General features: G+C 42.0%; 1 protein-coding gene across 1 annotated transcript; it reads left to right on the top strand.

Annotated features, from left to right (window-relative positions):
• The first annotated feature begins 165 nt into the window (after positions 1-165).
• BYSL (bystin like) lies at positions 166-18,793 on the top strand. The gene is made up of 7 exons (XM_072642082.1): positions 166-660; positions 4,223-4,388; positions 11,584-11,722; positions 12,778-12,911; positions 15,649-15,809; positions 15,973-16,075; positions 18,130-18,793. Exons 1-7 carry the CDS (start codon positions 393-395, stop codon positions 18,473-18,475), a joined length of 1,317 nt encoding a protein of 438 aa, XP_072498183.1. The 5' UTR covers positions 166-392; the 3' UTR covers positions 18,476-18,793.
• Positions 18,794-19,399: the final 606 nt, after the last annotated feature.

Consider the following 19,399-nt stretch of genomic DNA (forward strand, 5'->3'; position numbering starts at 1 on the left):
TCCGCCCACTTTCCCCACCCTAGAGTAAGGCGGGAGGTTTCTAGGAATTGACTCGCGACCTAAATACTCATCTCTGGAAGACAGAACAAATCCAAACCAGGGCTACAGCTACAGTGGGCAACTACGAGTCCAATTCACATAACGCGAGCCGTCGTACGGCGGGGGCCCCGGGAGGGGCCTGGTGACGTCTAACTTCAGGGGGCGGGGCCGGTAGGGGGGGCACCGGAAGCTGAGTTTCCGGCCTCCGATCGCTGGGAGGCGCTGTGTTCCGCCAATGGAGCTTGTCTTCTAAATCTGGGAGGTGCAGAGAATGACGCGCTGCTTGGCGCCGGCGCAGTCCATATTCCTGCCAGTTCCCCACGTGTGTTTCAGAGGAAGGGGTGGTGGAGACCATGCCCAAGATCAAGTCGTCCCGTAAGGCCGGAGGGCAGGCAAAGCATGCCCCTCTGGCGGACCAGATCCTGGCAGGGGACTCCGTACGGCCCGGAAGCCGGGAGAAACGGAGGGACCGAGGCCGCGGGACGGAGGAAGAAGAAGAGTACGTGGGGCCCCGGCTGACCCGGCGGATCCTACAGCAGGCGCGAGAGCAGCAGGAGGAGCTAGAAGCTGAACATGGCTCGGGTGACCAGACAGCGCCGAGAAAGCCCACCACGCGGCTGGGTTAGTGAGGGGGTCGAAAGGGTCCTGCGGGAAATAGGGGAGGGGGAGGAGCCGAGAAACTGAAGGCGGAGCTTCAGGGAAACTTGTGGGTTAGTTACCTTGAAAGCACACTCGCTAATCTTCCACCTCTCCCTGTATACTAGCTGCTTTCTTACTGCCTACAAACATGCACGCGTCTCCCTTATCCTCAAAAAACCCCCACTTGAGCCTTCCATCCCCCCCTCCATCCGACTATATCTGACTCCCTCTCTTCTGCAGAATTTGAGCAGTCTGTTTACAATAGGTGCTAACTTCCAATTAACCTTCCTCTCATTCAATTCTTTGCAATCTGCCTTCTGATCTCATCATTCTACGGGCCCTGATCCCTCCAAGGTACCAGTTATTTCTTACTTTGCAAATCTCTACAGCTTTTGACACTGGGTCGACCTCCCTCTTCTTCCTAATACTCTATTTTCTATGGGGTTTTGTGACACTACTGTCTTGATTATGTCCTGGTTCAGGGTTGGGGAACCTGCGGCTTCTAGGCTTCTAGGTCCTTGGGTGTGGCGTTTTGACTCAGTCCAAGTTTTACAGAGCAGATCTTTTTATTAAAGGGATTTATTCTGTGAAGTTTGGATTCAGTCAAAGGGCTGCACTTGAGGACCTAGAGGGTCACATGTGGCTTCGACGCCGCAGGTTTCCCACCCCTGTCCTGGTTCTTTTCTGCCTGACAGTTCTTTTGCTGTCTCCTTTGCTGGACATTCATCCAGGTGAAGCCATCTATTTGTGAGTGTGCCCAAAAACCCTGAACTGTTCTGTCTTATTCTTCTCTATTACTTTATTTGGTGATCTCATCAGTCTCTGTTGATTCAATTATAGTCTCTTATCATACATATGATTCTTATAGAGTTTTTTATCCATCTCCAACTGACTATTAGACATCTTGGTTGGTATATCCCATAGACTCCTCAAAGTCATTATATCCAAACCAGAACTTGTTAGCTTTCCTCTAAAACCCTAACTTTTCTATTACTGTCAGGAACCTAAGAGTCATACTGTACTCTCTTCATTCTTTCTCATCCCACTATTTCCAGTCAGTTGGCAGGTCCTGTGGATTCCATCTTTGTAGAAACTTCTGTATGTTCCCTTTTTTCCTCTTGACACTACTACCCTCCTGGTACAGACCCTTATCACCTCATCCTTGTCTATTGTGTAACCAAGTCACTCCCCAGGTCAGTCCGTCCTCCACCAGAGGTGTCAAACTGTTCTTCCTAAAGTTCAGATCTCATCATGTAATTGTGCATTTAGTAAACTTCAGTGGGTCTTTTATCTCCAGGATCAAATATAAATCCTATTCAGCTTTTAAAGCCTTTCATAACCTGACCCCTTCCTACCTTTGCAGTCTTTTAATATTTTACTGTCTTCCACATACTCTACCATCCAAGGATTCTGGTCTTCTTGCTGTTCCTTGACCAAGACACTCCATATCTCTACTCATCTTTTCATTGACTCTCCCCCTTGCCTATAATTTTCTCCCTCACCTCTGCCCTCCTGGCTTCCTCAGCTTCCTTCAGGTTTCAACTGAAAATCCCACCTTCTGCAAGAAGCTTTTCCCAATTCCCCCTAAAGCCTTCCTGTTGTCTTCCCATTAGATTGAGTTCCTTGGAAGTGTCTAATGTTTTTGCCTTTGTATACCTAGTGCTTAGCACATAGTCTAACACATAGATGACACTTAATAAATGATCATTAACTGGTGACTCAGGCATGGAGGCGCATAGGCCATGAGAGGGAGAGGGAACCCAAACAATGATGTTCATTCATTTTCCTTTCCATCTCAGTAGACTTCTCAGAATTTTGCACCTGCATAGGATCTTAGAGGACATCTGATAAGGGAAAAGTGTCAAACATAGCATTTTTATTTGTTTGTTTACATCTATTGTTTAGTTATCCTTTTCTCACTTTTCAGCCCAGACCTCTCTGCTGCTTTTACTACTACTACTGACCACCCTCTCCTCCTGGATAGTCTCTCTTCTTTAGGTTTTCAGACAGTTTGTTCTCTTGCTTCTCCTACTTCTCTGACTCCTTTGCTGGTTTATAATCCATAATCACACTACTTAACTGTAGTTATACCCCAGTAGTATGCTGGTAAATGTTTAACAATCAGCTCTTCCACATGCTTTTAAGCTTAATCTTCATAATTAAGTTTTCTTCATATCTTAAATCTAAATAATCAGCAAAAAAGTAAATCAAGCTCTCATTAGTAGCATTTGCCATTTTCCAAGGTATAAATCCTTACATTGAAAATCTAACAGTCCCAAGAATAGTTGGGGCTGGCTCCAGTACATCCCTAGTGTACCCCAAGACTATATCCTGACTATGATCAAATTTTGTGATCAAAATTACCTGTGCCTGTTCACTTAAGCGTTAGCTGAAATAAAGTGAAAATATCTCTATAGAGCAGACAAAGCATTTTTATACATTTACTATGTGCCAGGTACACAAATGACTCCTAAATCTCTTTATCTGACTCCAGTCTATATCCTGAACTTCAGTCTCACATTTCTAACTGCATATTAGGTATTTCAAAGTGGCCATCCCATAAGCATCTCACACTCAATATAGTACATACAGAGTTCATTATCTTTGTCTTAAAATCAAGTTCTCTTCTTAATCTCTCTTTTTCTGACTTCCATTCATCCAGTTTCACATCATTGACCTCCTAAACTCCTTCACTCACATATCCATTCAGTCCCCACATTTTGTCATTTCTACATCCACATCTCTCATATCCCTCCCCTTCTTTCTATATAGATATCAGATACTCTAGTTCAGGTCTTCATCACCTTTCACCTAATAACCTCTTAATTGGTTTCCCTGTCTCAAAGACTCCCTATTCCTGTTTACCCTCCACACAGGTGCCAAAATGTTTTCCTAAAATACAAGCTTTAGGTAACTCCCATACTCAGTAAACTCAACTGACTCCCTCTTGCCTGTAGGATTACATATAAACTCCTCTGGCATATAAAGCTTTTAATCTACCCTATGGGCCATCCAGGAATTGACATTCTTGCTTTTCCTCCCACTGTTTCCAATTTCCATACCTTTGCATTGGCTGTTCCCTGTGCTTGGAATCACTTCTTCCTTAATTTAACCTCTTCGCTTCAAAACACAACACATTTCCTCTGCTCATTTTACTCTGCATTAGTTTATATATCTTTCCAGGTTTCCCTGAAACTATCCCTTTACTCATTTCATAGGGCACAATGGTACTCCATTACATTCATGTTCCATCCATGTTTAGCCATTTCCCCAGTGCATGGGCACCCCTTTAGTTTCAAGTTCTTTGCTACTTTAAAAATATATGGGCACTTAATCATTTTCTGGTATTATTACTGTCTCACATGTGTTTAGCTTGTTTATAAGTGCCACAAGGCAGGTGTTTGACTAAAACATCATCCATTCCTTCCCCCGCATCAGGTAGCACAGTATGCAGCAAACAGAAAGCACTTAGGTACTTTGATACTGATTTAAGATGTGCCTTTCCTGATGACCCTTCACCATGTTCACTGCCCTCCTCCCATAGGCCCAGGAGCCCAGGTTGGTGAATCAGATGAGGACGAGGATGAGGAGTGGCCAACCTTGGAGAAGGCAGCAGAAATGGTGGGATCAGGGTATGACACGGAGGTAGTTGTCAATCCTGAAGATGAACGTGCCATCGAGATGTTCATGAATAAGAACCCTCCACTCAGGTAGGGTTGGAATAATGGAACTGCTGGGTCCCAGTGGGAAATTCTAGTGGTGAGTTGACTGCTAGGACATATTTTTTCATCCCCACTACTAAGGAGAAGTTTAGGTCTTTTGAAGGGGATCAGATCACTGTCAGTTGGAGGAACAGGTTAAGATGGACTGCTGAAGACCAGAATGACTTCAAGGCACTGTGAAGAGCCTCTTAATCCATCTGAGTGCAGACTTCCTGACATAACTCTTTCAAACGTGGATCCATTTCATATGCCTTCCTGCATTCACCTGTACCAAGGCTGTATGACCATAGAAAATTATAGGATTTTGTACTGTTTTCAAGGAAATCTGTGTCAAGTGAATTAATTGATTAATTAATTAATTGATTGATTGATTGATTGATTGTTGTCTTCCTAGAAAATGGGAATGCCTGACAAGCTACTTATTCTGTCTAAGGCCCATCTGTAATCTTACATACTGCCTAATATAGAGAATATTAGATTCACACTCTCAATATTTGCATTTGAATTCTGACTTTTGTTGCTTTTCAACTGGTGACTCTCCAGAGTCCCATGTTAATCCTCCATTTCTTTCTCATCTCCTGATTCTCTCCAAACCCCCCCCCCAAAGGTTGTAGGTTAAACAAGTTATTATTTGCTGATTCTAGAAATTACTAAATTTATACTCAGTATATGTTTCAATACAAGGTTGAGACTGGAGAAAGCAAAGAGAAATAGTTGAAAGGAATTCTAGTTGGTCATCAAACATTTATTTTAAGTATTTACTAGATAAACAGTGTGCTAAGTGCTGGGAATATAAAGTAGGGTAAAAACATAATCCCTACCCTTAAAGAACTAATACTCTAATGGAGGAGAGAACAGTAAAATAACTGTATACAATTTTAAGATATAGTCAGTGTAAAAGGCAAGTAATCTCAGAGAGAACGCAGTAGTGTAAGGGCCTCCTGCAGAAGATGGGATTTGAGCTGAGTCTTGAAGGAAGCCAGGAGATAAATTGGAGGCCAGAGAGCATTCCAGGAATGGTGGGGACAAGAGGGGGAGAAGGAGTGTCCAGTGGGTAGAAGAGCAGGTGGGCTAGTGTCCTGGGTTGTAGGATAAGTGGAAAGTGATGAAATGCAAGAAGCCTGGAAAAGAAGAGGCTAGATTGTGAAGGGCTTTAATACCAGTGTTTTAGGTGTTATCCTTAAAGCTCATCAGATCCAACCAACCCAATTCATTTTACAGCTGAGAAAAATAAGACCTAAAGACATTCAGTGACTTACACAAAATCACGTAGCAGATACACACCAGAGCTAAGATTTGAACTCTAGTCATCTGACTCTATGTTCAGGGTTTTTTTCCACTGGACCACAGAGATAGCATAATGTAGGGATGATTAATGAGGTTCTTTTGGGTGAGGGGAAGCTCAGGGGTAAATAGGAAGAAAAGAGAAGGGCAAAAGGTTGCCACAGTTGCTTTGTGGAAGTTCTGTATTTCATTCCCTTCACGTCATGGTAGTGGTGTTACTATAAAAGGTATCTCTATATTGTTCCATTAACAAGTGTTTCTTAAACAACTATTATGTGCGAGGTGCTGGGTGTACAAATACAGAAACCAGGCAATCCTATCACCAAACAAAATCGTTCTCTGCAGATGTCAGATTTCCATCATTTTCCCTTATCTGCCTTACCATTCCTTTGTTCTATAATATGCGTTCCTCTTTCGGCTGTTTCACTTGGCATCCCTTTTAGGCACTTGTGTGTTTCCTCAGTCCTCCTCTCCCAGGTACTCTCTATCTTATTCTTAGTTCTTTTCCTCCCAGCGGGATACTATGAATTCTTTCCTTGTGGTTACAACATGACAGCTGTTTCTTCATATTTGCCAAATGGTCCCCACAGTCTCTAGCAGTTGTGCACTCAGTAACCCCGGACTCTTGTGTCTTCTCCATCCCTTCCTCTTGGGCAAGGTCTTTCTCTCTAAACTCTATATTGGTATGAATCAAGAGCCTGTTACATAACACATGCCCTATTGCTTTGTTGTTCTAGTTTTGTAACATCTCTCATATATGTCCTTTCTCTCCTCTAACACCACCACCACCACTCTGATACAGGCCCTCAATCACCTCACTCCTGGATTATCGAAGTGTTCTGCTGGTGGCTTTACCCACTTCAAGTCTCTCCTCACTCCATTCTATCTGCCACCCAGCTATCAAAGTGGTCTTCCTAAAATGGAGGTCTGACCTTGTCATACCCATCCTCAATACTCTTCCATGGCTCCCTATCATTTCCAGGATCAAATATAAAACCCTCTGACATTCTCTGCCTCCCTTACCTTAACTTTTACAGTCTTATATCTGAAATTCACTCCCTATCCCTTTGCCCTCCCTCTTCCTATTATGTACTCATCTCTGCCTCCTGGCTTCCCTGAAGTCCTAGCTAAAATCCAACTTTCTATGAGAAGCATTTCCTAATTCTTAATTCTGATTTATCTTGTACATTTCCTGTTTGTACATAGTTCTCTTTGCTTTTTATCTCTCCCATTAGATGTGAACCTTCTTAGGGCAGGGACTGCCTTTTGTCTCTTTTTATCCCCAGCATTCAGCACTTTGCCTGACACATAGTAAGTTCTTAATAAATGTTTATTGACCGACTAACTTTTCATTCCACAGCCATTTAAGTATTTTTATGGCACCTTCCTTCAAGTCTTGCCTTCCCCTTTTATGATCATGTGCATCTTTAAGCTATTTCCTCAACCCCTTTGGAGTTGCCTGTGATTGCCCTGGGATGCTGGCTGTCACATTTAATCTGAATACTTTGGAACATTACAAAAATAGCCTCAATATTTTGTGACGTCCTGAGTTTCCTCACTTCTCTTTGCCAATTTTTGACCAGGGAGATAGAAGCTACTAAGATGGAGAGGGAAAAGGGAATAGACTTCAGTAAGACATTTGAAAAATTCTCTCATCTTATGAATACTATGGAGATATGTGAACTTGATGATAATACAGTTAACTGCTCAAAGAGTATTGACTCATTGATAAGTACCATGATTTCTGGAGGAATTTGTTCCCTAGTGGCATGCCACAAAGCTATGTCCTTCCTTTCAACTTCTTTATTTACAACTCAGGTAAACTTGTCAAATTTGTAGCTGATACAAAGCTAGGATAAACCCTTTGCATCATGGATGATAGAATCAGGATCCAGAAGATTTCAACGGACTGAAAAAAGTTGGATTGTTATCTTAAAAAACAAGTTGGGTTGTTATCTAACAAGAGACCTTGTGGTATATTAGGGTAGGATATTAGTCTTGGATTCAGAAAAACCAAATTATAAATCCTGTCTTAATAACTGTGTGAGCCTGTTCAAGTCAATCTCTCTTCTAAATCAGAGTTTTCAGTAAAATGGGGACAATAATACCCATAGAACCTATCACACAGATTTTAAAAGCATTTTGCAAACTTTAAAATGTTGTATAACTGCCAGTTATTAATTTAATAGAGATAAATTGAAAGGCTTGTAAGTACTTAGGCTCAGGAAAATCTACTTCACTGCAAAAGTATAGAATGGGAAAAAACTTCCCCTATTTACATGAACTATTGTTTGTAAATTGTTAATTGAAGTTCCTTTGAGCTCTAAAATTTTGTAACATAATAACTATCCTCTAACCTCCATAGAACTGTCATTTTGAAAGGAATTAGGCTAATTCTGTATAGTTTCAGAGAACAGAGCCAGGATCAATGGAGAGACATTATAAAAGAGGCAAGTTCAAGCTCAGCATATGGAAGACTGCTCTAATCATTAGAATAGCTGTCTAAGAATAGAACAGGTTTCCTTTTTAGAGTAGTGGGCTTCCCATCACAAGAAGTATTCAAGCAGAGACTGGATTGCTACCTCTTCAGGAATGTTGTGGAAAGGTTTTCTATACTCAGTGGAAGATTAGATCTGAAATATCTCTAAGAGCTCTTCCCATTTGAAGATTCTTTGATTCTAAGTGACCCTTGACAAGAGAAAGAAAAACTATCAAAAGCAGTCATAAAAATTGAAAAAGCAAGACTACCTGGACTTGTTTAGCGTAGGTGCAAGCAGCCTTAAAATCCCTGTGGGCCTCATTGAATTACTGCACAGTACAGTACTTGATTTCCATAATGATGGTCCTGATCATCAAGGAAAGTTACATTCCATTCAGGCTTTTTAAAACTGCTGAGAACTTTACATTTTAGAGAGATTCCTATCCAAAGTGAATAAACAAGGTTGAGTGCTTGAAGTTGTTGACTCAGTGTTTCAAATATCTATGAGAGTGTTGTAGCTATCAATCCAGATAACATCGCCTCCATGCTCCATCCCAGGATCCCTGATAAAGAACTGGAAGAGACTCCCAGAGACTATCTACTCCAACCCTTTTGTTACAGATAAGGAAACTGAGGGCAATAGAGGAGAAGTGATTTGCCTGAGGTCAGACAGGTAGCAAGTGCGCAGGTTAGAATTCCACCTGAGCTTCTCTGACTCTAAATTCTTCATTGTTTCCATTTTTCAACTAGCACTCTTTGTGAGTTGCTGTGACCATTAAATAAAATCAACGCACTCATAGATAGGAGGGAAACAGGTACCTGGGAAAGAAATCTTTGCAGTAAAGGACTTCTACCAAAGATACATTAGGAACTGATTTAAATTTATAAGGTAAAGAGCTATTCCCTTATAAATAAATAGTTAAAAGTTAGAAACAGGCAGTTTTCAAAGGAGTTGTAGCTAAAAAAGTCCTTTCCTGATGACTAAGCCTCTGGCGATCAGCCTCTCCCAATCCTCTGAGGCTGCTCCTCTATTGATAGACCTGCAGTCTGCTGCTGGGCCTGTTCCCAAAACTTTTCCTATTTGGTAGAATTTTGAGAGTTTGTTTCACCTTAGAAAGCCAGTCATGCCCCAGTGAGACATTTGAGTAGGGTTGCAGTGGTAAAAGTGTCAGTTCATTTGTGAAGTTCACTTAGGTGACCCATTTCATTCCCTGACAAAACTAGTCAGGGGAGTCTTAACTACATATGAACAAGAGGTGGTGGATGGACAGGCCTGGAGTAGGGGCAGGAAGTTACCTTCTTTTTTTTTTTTTTTAATTTATTTAAAAAAAATTTTTTTTTATTTGAATTTCAAATTTTCTCCTTCCATCTCTTCCCTCTCCTACCCACTGAGAGGGCAAGCAGTATGATGTGAAATCATGCAAAATATATTTCCATATTAACCATATTGCAAAAAAAAAAAAAGAAAATGAGAAAACTATTCATCTATTTGCAGTCAGACTTTCATCAGTTCTTTCTCAGGAGGTGGGTAGCATTTTTCATCATGAGTCTTTGGAATTGTCTTGGATCATTATATTGATCAGAGTAGCTAAGTCTTTCACAGTTGATTATCATTGCCATATTGCTGTTACTGTGTACAGCAATTTCCTGGTTCTTCTCACTTCATTTTCTATCGGTTCATATAGGCCTTCCCATGTTTTTCTGAAATCATCCCCCTCATCATTTCTTATTCTACAGTATTCTATCACAATCATATACCACAACTTGTTCAGCCATTCCTCAATAGGCTTCCTCTAATTTCCAGTTCTTTACTACCACAGAAAGAGTTGCTGTAAATATTTTTGTACATATATAGGTCCTTTTTCTTTTTCTTTGATCTCTTTGGGATGCTGACATAATAGTGCTCTCCCTGGATCAACATGTATACCTTTGGGCATAGTTCCAAATTGTTCTCCAGGATGGTTAAACCAATTCACCAACAGTTCATTGGTGTACCTATTTTCCCTTATCCATTCCAGCATTTGTCATTTCTGCTGGGTACCTCAGAGTTGTTTTAATTTTCATTTCCCTATTCAATATTGATTTACAGCATTTTTTCATATGACTATAGATGTCTCTGATTTCTTCCGAAAACTGTCTCTTCACTTCCCTTGACAATTTGTCAGTTGGAAAATGGTTCTTGTTTTTATAAATTTGATTCTATTACCTATATATTTGAGGAAAAGGAACATCAGAAAAACTTGCTGTAAAAATTTTTTGATGTTATTTCATTGTCTGTGGGACCTTTCATCAGTTATCTGATTATCTCTTTTAATGAAATGTTTTTGTTTTTACTTTGTCTGAGTTCATGATTGCCACTCCTGCCTTTTTTGATTTCAGCTGAAAGATAATAGGTTCTGTTCTGTCTACTTATTATAACTGTGTTATCTTTCTGTTTCAAGTGTGTCTCTTGTAAAAAAAAAATTACTGTTGGATCTTGGTTTCTAATTCATTCTGCTCTCTGTTTCTATTTTTTATGGGTGAGCTCATCCCATTCACATTTGCAGATATGATTACTAACTGTGTATTTCCCTCCATCCTGTTTTCTTCCATTTATCTGTCGCTCTCTCTTTTTGTCCTGTCCCTGCTCAGAAGTCTGTTTTGCTTTTGACCACTGCCTCCCTTAATATGCATTCCCTTTTATCATACCGAAGTTCCTTCTCCCCACCTTTTCTTTTATGACCTTCTCCTATTTCCCTATTGGGTAAGATAGAGTTCTATACCTAGCTGAGAGAGAGAGAGAGTGTGTGTGTGTGTGTGTGTGTGTGTGTGTGTATCTCTGTTTGTATCTGTGTTGATATATGTGTATTCTTCCCTCTTTGAACCAGTTCAGATGAGTGAAGTTAAAGCATTGCTCAAAATTCCCCGCATTTTCCCCTCCACTGTTAAAGCTGTGCCTTGCATGCCTCTTTTATTTAAGATAATTGTCTCCATTCTACCTTTCCCATTCTCCTTCCAGGGCATCCCTCTTTCTCACCCCTTCATATTTTTTTTTTTAGCTCATTCCCACATAATTGACTCAGACCTATGTTCTCTGCCTATGTAGACTGCTTCTAACTGCCACAGTAATGGTAAAGTTCTTAGGAATTACTTATATTATTTTCCCATATAGGAATGTAAACTATTTAACTTATTTGAGTCTCTTCTGAGTTTTCTTTCACATTTGTCTTTTTATGCTTCTCTCTTGTCTTGTGTTTGAATGTCAAATTTTCTATTCAGTTCTGGTCTTTTCATCAGGAATGTGGCATTTACCTTCTTATCTGCTACCCCAGGTATTTCATCATCAAAGTGAAAGTTGGGGAATGTAGAATCAGGAATCTGTGTGAAGGTTGATCCCATCTGACCTGTTACCACAACTGCACCTCTTCTTTCTGCCCTCAGGCGTACACTGGCTGACATCATCATGGAGAAATTGACAGAAAAGCAGACGGAGGTAGAAACTGTAATGTCTGAGGTGTCAGGCTGCCCTATGCCCCAGCTGGATCCCCGGGTTCTTGAAGTCTACAAGGGTGTCAGAGAGGTAAGAGCTAAGACACTGAGGGGAGGAGCAGTGATGGGAAATCGTTAATTCTTGGATCTAGCATATAGTAGGTGCTTAAGTCGTGTTTGTTGCTAAAAAAAATTTCTTCACTCATTCAACAAGAATTAATCTATCAACAATCAATAAAAATTTAGTAAGTGCCTACTATGTGCCGAGTACTGGGCTAAGTGCCAGGGATACAGAAAGGTAAAAGACAATTCCTGCCCTCAAGGAGCTCACAGTGTAACAGAGGAGACAACTGGCAAGCAAACTATATCCACAAGAAGTAGGGAATAATGAACAGAGGAGAGTCGCTGCCATTAAGAGAAGCTGGAGGCTCCCTGAAGAAGGTAGGATTTTAGTTGGGACCAAAGGTAGCAAAGGAGATCAGTGATTGAGAGCATTCTAGACATGGAGGAGAGCCAGCCAAAGTACTAGGGGCTGAGAAATGGATCCTGTTGAGCACAGAACAACTAGGAGGTGCCACTGAATCAAAGAATATGTATTGGGGAGTAAGGTGTAAGAGGACTGGAAAGGTAGGAGGGGACAGGTTCTAAAGGACTTTGTCAGGCACCTACTATGGGCCAGGAACCATGCTAGGGCTTCAAAGACAAAAGTAAAACAGTTCCTGCCTTCAAGGAACTCAAATTCTCTGCAGGCAATGGAGCACACAGTACTGTAGATGTAGAGTTAGCAACTGGGAAATCAAAGTCAGCTGTATGTATACAAGAGGTGGCATTTGGGCTGAGCAGCAGAAGGAGCTAAGATATAAAAGTGAGAAGAGAAGGCATTCTAGGCCCACAGATGTGAGATGGGAATCCTTAAATGGGAAAAGGAGAGTGATGTATAATAGGTACCCCTGGAAAGAGGGTCTGGAGCCAGTGTGTGACAAGTTTTAAAAGCCAAACAAAAGAGTTTGTATTTTAGCCTACATGCAATAGGGAGCTAGCCCTCAGGAGCTTTTTGAGTGACACAGTCAGATCTATGTTTGAAATATATCAGTTGTTCACATTTATAATTCATGGTTTTCCTCTCTGGCTTCCCTTTCACCCCAGGTGTTATCCAAGTACCGGAGTGGCAAACTTCCTAAGGCCTTTAAAATTATTCCCGCTCTCTCCAATTGGGAACAGATCCTCTATATCACAGAGCCAGAGAGCTGGACTGCAGCTGCCATGTACCAGGCCACCAGGTAAAGGAGACCCAGAACAGGTGGTAGGGTCAGTATAGAGAGGAGGCGCTCCCTCCTTTTGCCATGCTGACCCTGACTTGCCCTAATTCCCCTCATTCCGTGTAGCCTCTTAATCACATGGTTTGTCACCTTCTAGCCCCTCTGTTATATTTCAGTTCAGTTCAACTAAAGTTATTTATGTTCCTACTCTTGTGTTTCACACTGGCACTAGGCACTTGGGATACAAAGATAGAAATGGGAAGGGAATAAGCATTTGTATAACATCTACTATGTGCCAGGCACTGTGCTAAGCATTTTACAGATATCATTTGATTCTCACAACTCTGCAAGATGGACACTGTTGTTATCCTCATTTTACAGTTGAGGAAACTAAGGCAAATGGAAGTTAAGTGACTTGTCAGGGTCACATAGTAAGTGTCTGAGGCTGGATTTGAACTCAGGTTTTCCTGACTCCAGGCCCAGCACCCTAACCACTGCACCAGCTGCCTAATACCCAAGATGAGACACAATCTGTGCCTTCAAAGAGCATTTAATTGGAGGTTGTGGGGAGGTCCAGAAAAAATGCTCTGTGAATGGAAGAAGAGGGAGAAGTCCCTTTTGCCTGGAAGAGTTCAGGAGGATGTGGCAGTTTCCGAGCTGAATGTGAAGAGAATCACAGCAGGAAGAAGGGGGCAGAAAGAGTGGGTGAGGAGGGGGTCAGCTGGCAGGCTGCCCAAAGGCATGGGTGGGGGCTAAATGTTGGACAAGATCGTGGATGCTCTCAAATGTACAGAGAATGGAGAAGATGAGATTGAGATAAGGCTAGAAAGGTAGTTGGGAACCAAATTGTGGAGAACTAAAAAGCCAAAGATTTTACATTCTTATCCTATAGCCCACAGGGAATTTTAAAAGAGGGCTTGTCATATGGTTGGTTGTATCTGTGTCTTCAGGAGGTCATTTTGGCAGATATGTGATACTTGGACTGCAAAAGGGAGAGACTGTGAACCTGGTGTCTGCTTAGGCTTACTGGGCTCCTAAGATGAGTATGTGCATTCCTAGATATCTCCATTGCTTCCTTGGCAACACCCTAGGATCTAGGTCAGGGGTGTTGGCCTTTCATTTGTTCTTCACAATGCTCTGGGGTGTCATGAAGAACAACTTGGCATTTGTGACATCTTCACCCTCTTTTGCCACTTTTCAGCCACGGTCGTGAAGAGAAGGGGACTTGGCTTGTCCTTGTTGGGGATTTTGGCACATGTGCTAAAGAGCTTGAAAGCTCCAAGAAGCCTTTATGTCACTGTGTTCTCATCCTCAGTCTGCCCTGCAATTGCTGGTGAACTGGCTATATGGGAGAGAAGTTCTCTGGGAGGCAGAAGTGGGTGGTGATCTTTAGGGTCACTGATTTATTTAGGAAAGGAATGCAGAAGCCATCCAGTCAGACCTCTTCATTTAATGGGTGAGGAACAGAGGCCCAGTAAGGTGAAGTGACTTGCCCAGGGCAAGTGTTAAAGCAAGGATCAAACAAAGGTCCCCTGATCCCACCTCCAGGGCTCGTTCCATTATATTCATGGCAGCCCAGGTGTGGAGTACCTGGGACTTCATCTGCAGAACTGCTGGACAGGTAAACTCTTTTCATTTAAAGTCAGTGCTTTGTCCATAGTATCCAGAGTGGTATGTAAAGGACCAGGCTCTATCTAACAACAACAGTATTACTATTAGTACCTCACGTTTATCTAGCACTTAGCAGTTTACAAAATGCTTGCTTCAAAATCTCATCTGTGAGTTTTCCAAAGAAATCAAAGCTGTCTGTAGTCATATGTCACTATTGACTAGTAAAATGCAGTTTAAAACAACTCTGAGAAACTACATCACACCTATCAGATTGACTAATATGACAGAAAAGAAAAATGATAACTTTGCACATAGCAAAACTGGAAAATTAATGCATTGTTGGTGGAGTTGTGAACAGCTCCACCCATTCTGGAGAGAAATTTGAAACTACTCAAAGGGCTATAAAATTGTGTGTACCCTTTGATCCAGCAATATCACTATTAAGTCTTTATCTCCCCCTTCCCTCTCACCCTCCCACCCCGAAAAGGAAAAGGGCCTATTTGTATAAAAATAATTATAGCAGCTCTTTTGTGGTGACAAAGAATTGGAAACTGAGGGAATACCCATCAGATGGAGAATGACTGAACAAGTTGCATATAATTGTGATGGAATATCACTGTGCTATAAGAAATGACAAGCATGATTTCAGAAAAACCTGAGAAGACTTACATGAACTGATGCAGTGATGCAGCAGAACCAGGAGAACATTGTACACAGTAATAGCAATATTATACAATGATCAACTGAAGGACTTAGCTATTCCCAGCAATACAGTGACCTAAGGCAATCCCAAAGGATTCATGATGAAAAATGCCATCTGCTTCCAGAGAAATAACTGATGGCATCTGAACACAGACCAAAATACACTATTTTTTTTTCCTTTCCCTCTTTCCTTTTCCTTCCTCCTCTCCCTTCTTTCTTCCTTTCTCTTCCTTCCTTCTACAGAACAGCTCATATGGAAATATGTTTTACATGATTGCACATGTATAAACTGTCACATTTCCTACCATCTCAGGGAGGAACAGAACTTGGAACTCAAAATTTAAAAAACAGAGTGTTTAAAAACTCTGTTTGCATGTAATTGGGGAAAAAATAAAATGTACCAAAAAAAATCATCTATGACTAATCTGGAAACTTCTACACCCAGGATATTCTCATCTAATCTCAAGGAAAGGATGGCCCAGCGCTTCTACAACTTGGTGCTCCTCCCCCGTGTGCGGGATGACATTGCTGAATACAAACGCCTTAACTTTCACCTCTACATGGCACTCAAGAAAGCATTGTTCAAGACTGGGGCCTGGTTCAAAGGTAGGTCCTAGAGTGGGCCTTTCTGAGGTGGGTATCTTGGTTCCTGGACTTGAGGGCAGAGTTCCCTTTAAACACTGGTCTGACTGTTCCCACCTATCTCCCTATATACTTTCTCCCCTCAGCTCCCAGTCCTTACTAACAGTCCTTTCTCCCATTTCCCCAGGGATCCTGATACCTCTATGTGAGTCTGGTACCTGTACCCTTCGAGAAGCCATCATTGTGGGCAGCATCATCACCAAGTGTTCCATCCCTGTGCTGCACTCAAGGTACTGGGGGGGCTGTTGTCCAGCTCTCTTCACAACTGCCCTTTCCGTTTGTGTCCGTCAGTGCTCCCAACATCCTGGACAGTTCATGGGTAGAGGAAACCACATTCCCCCCGAAGTTCAGATAGGAAAACTGATGCAAGGTAAAGTATAGGGCTGGGTCAAAGATGTGAGAGTCAAATCTCACTTCTTTCACCTTCTCTCTTGACTTACTATTTAACCCACTGGTTTAGCTTTATTAAGTGTGTCACCGAGAGGCGGCAGCACCATTTAGTAGAACGAATGGATTTAGGAGTCAGACCATCTCGATTTAAGTCCAGGCTGAATGAACTATGGGCATATCAAAGGTTAGAGTAGGAAGGGACCTCAGAAGTCAATTTGGTCCAACTTCTCATTTATCCATGAGAAAACTCGAGCCAGAAGTGAAATGACTTTTTCAGGTAGTAAGAAACAGAGCTGGCACTTGAACCCCAGCACTTTGACTCTGCTGTGCTTCCATTTCCTCATCTGTAAAATAAGGGGAAAATATCTGCTGTACCTCAGGGCTGCTATGTGGATGAGAATGAATGAATAGCTGGAGGTTCAGGGAATCAGGAATAGCTGAGTTCTAATCCAGCCTCAGAACACTGTGTGACCAATGTACAAAACTTACCTTCATTTGCCTTGTTTTCTCAACTGTGAAATGAGGATAATAACAGCACAGGGTTAGCGTGAAGACCAAATGAGATACTTAATAACAGGTTAAGCACAATGCTTGGCGCATAGTAGGCACTTAAAAAAATGCTTATTTCCCTTCTCTCTTTACTGTGCTACGTGCTAACGATACAGATGCAGAATTGAGGCAGGCCCTGCCCTAGAGAAGGTTCACTTTCAGTGGAAGAAACTACTCATGTAGGGGAGTTGAGGCCCAGGAACCAAGCAGTGCTTGGCAATTCGCAAAGGCCTGAAGGAAACAATAAAACAGTCCATTAGCATGTCCTGTCCAAAAGTACTGGTGATTTGATGACAGGTCTTAAAGAAGTGGTAAGCTGGCGTAAAATGGTCTGGTGAAGATGTGCTACGAAGTCAGAAAGTGTAGAGCCCGGCAGCTTTACTCCACCCCTGCCTGACCTTTAAGTGGTTTAGAGAGTAAACAGTGGACAAGGCAGCAGTAGGATTGGCAGGAAGGGAGATGAGGATGTAGGGTTAAACAAGATGATGTATGTAAAATGCATTGTAACCTGTAAAGTGCTGTTGTTCTATTAGGAGCCTTGGATTTGAAGTCAAAAGGCCTGCATTGTGAAATCCCAGTTTATTACCGTGGGGAAATCACTTATCCTCTCCGAGCCTCAGTTTATTTATCTTTAAAATGGGAGGGTTATATAGATTATAGAGTCTTCAACACTAGAAGGATCAGGTGTGTTAATTGAAGCAAAAGCATTATAACTTTACTTTGAAATAAAAATGTTTGTCCAACCATCCATTTTCTTTATCTTACGGATTTTTTAAAATGCACTGCTTCAATTGATGTAGCTAGAAATATTTTTAAATTCCAGTCCTCTTGGTGTTCAAGTTCCCTTTTAACCATAAAAGCTATGATTTTAGAATCTGAGAACATGCCCCTAACCTGAAAATGTAAGACCAGTGATTATTAAATCATAGATTTAGAGTGGGAGGAATCCTTATAAGCCGTCTAGTCCAATCTCATCATTTTACAAATAAGGAAACTGAGACATAGAGAGATTTGCCCAGGGTCACACAGGTACTTAAGTGACATCAGCAGTATTCCTAGGCCTTTCAACCCAGGTCCTCTTGACTCTCTTGTACCAGTCTGTTGCTATTTAATTACCCAATGTCAAGCATTTGTGCTTCTTGCCCCCTAAGAATTTTCAGTCAATAATGCCCTTTCCTCCATCTCAGCCATATTTTTGTCTCCGGTTCGCTTATCTTAAGCTTCATGGTCTGTGGTTCTTTAGTCTTGACTACGCTATCTCAGCTATTTCCCAACTGAAAACCCTTTAAGGTATCAGTGGCACAGAGATAGTCATCTGTTCTTCCCGCTTCTTCTCCCCTCTCAGTGCAGCCATGCTGAAAATTGCTGAAATGGAATACAGTGGAGCCAACAGCATCTTCCTACGGCTACTGCTGGACAAGAAGTATGCACTGCCCTTCCGGGTACTGGATGCCTTGGTCTTCCACTTCCTGGCCTTCCGGACTGAGCAGCGAAAGTTGCCTGTGCTTTGGCACCAGAGCCTGCTGACCCTGGCTCAGCGCTATAAAGCTGATCTGACGACAGAACAGAAGGAGGCCCTGCTAGAACTTCTTCGCCTGCAACCCCACCCACAGCTCTCCCCAGAAATCCGAAGGGAGCTGCTCAGTGCTACTGCCCGAGATGTGGAAGGGTCCTGTGTGAATATGGACTGAGGAAGAATGCTGCCTTCCCCATTTTAGTATGGGTAGGGAAGGATGACACATAAACTGTTACATGATTTTGTCATGGCTCCTAGGACTGTGTGACTTGGGGCCACCTAAAGGACAAAACTGAAATGCATTGATCTTCCTGGCTAGACTTGACTAATAGTGGCCTAAGTCCTGATAAGATTTCCCCAAGTCATGTTCTGTCTAGAACCTGACAAGTATCATTACACCCTGACGGTCTCTGTGGCATGGTGGAAGAAGTTAGCAGCTGAGGCAGGTGCTTGCTGGATATGAACACCAAAAAAAGCTGTGTTATTTATCTCATGTCATAATGTCCTTGTCCTAGGCTGTCTCTACCTCTCCCTTCTCCTCAACAATCTTTAGATAAGAATAAGGTGTCCATGAAGTAAGGATGGTAGAGACTAGAACTCAGGCTTCTTTGCTCGTAGTCATAGAATTTTGGCCTTGGAATGGACCTTAATGCCCATCTGCCTTCTATGCATAACAAGTCATTGACCTTCTGCTAAAAGACCTCTCCATTGATAACTACCAGCTCCCTCATCATTCTTTTCTACCTTAAGACTTCAACCTTAAATTTACCTCTTTGTGGCTTCCACCCATTTCTCCTGGTTGCCCTGTGGGACCAAACAAAATAAGTCTAATCTATCTTCCATGTGACAGCCCCTTTAGATACTTTAAGACTGTGCCACCTTCCTGCCACATCCCCTACCTTCTTTTTCAAAATACACATTCCTTATAATTTCCAGTATTTAAAGGGCAGCATTGGACTTGTTCTGTTTAGCCCCAAGGACCAGTAGAAGTTGCAAAGAGTATGTTTGAATATCTTCCTGAGTCTCCTCTTCTCCACTTTAAATATCCCCAGTTGCTTCAGCCAGCTCTTACATCACATGAACTCTAAGGCCCTTCAAA

Source organism: Notamacropus eugenii, chromosome 2 (genome assembly GCF_028372415.1).
Source record: "Notamacropus eugenii isolate mMacEug1 chromosome 2, mMacEug1.pri_v2, whole genome shotgun sequence".
In the NCBI taxonomy this organism is placed as follows: Eukaryota; Metazoa; Chordata; class Mammalia; order Diprotodontia; family Macropodidae; genus Notamacropus; species Notamacropus eugenii.

Bases quoted from the DNA above. Each gene is read 5' to 3' on its own strand.
- BYSL (XM_072642082.1), top strand. From the start codon at position 393: ATGCCCAAGATCAAGTCGTCCCGTAAGGCCGGAGGGCAGGCAAAGCAT. The intron at 4,389-11,583 runs GTAGGGTTGGAA...TTCTGCCCTCAG, and splicing joins AATAAGAACCCTCCACTCAG to GCGTACACTGGCTGACATCA. The intron at 16,076-18,129 runs GTACTGGGGGGG...CTCCCCTCTCAG, and splicing joins ATCCCTGTGCTGCACTCAAG to TGCAGCCATGCTGAAAATTG.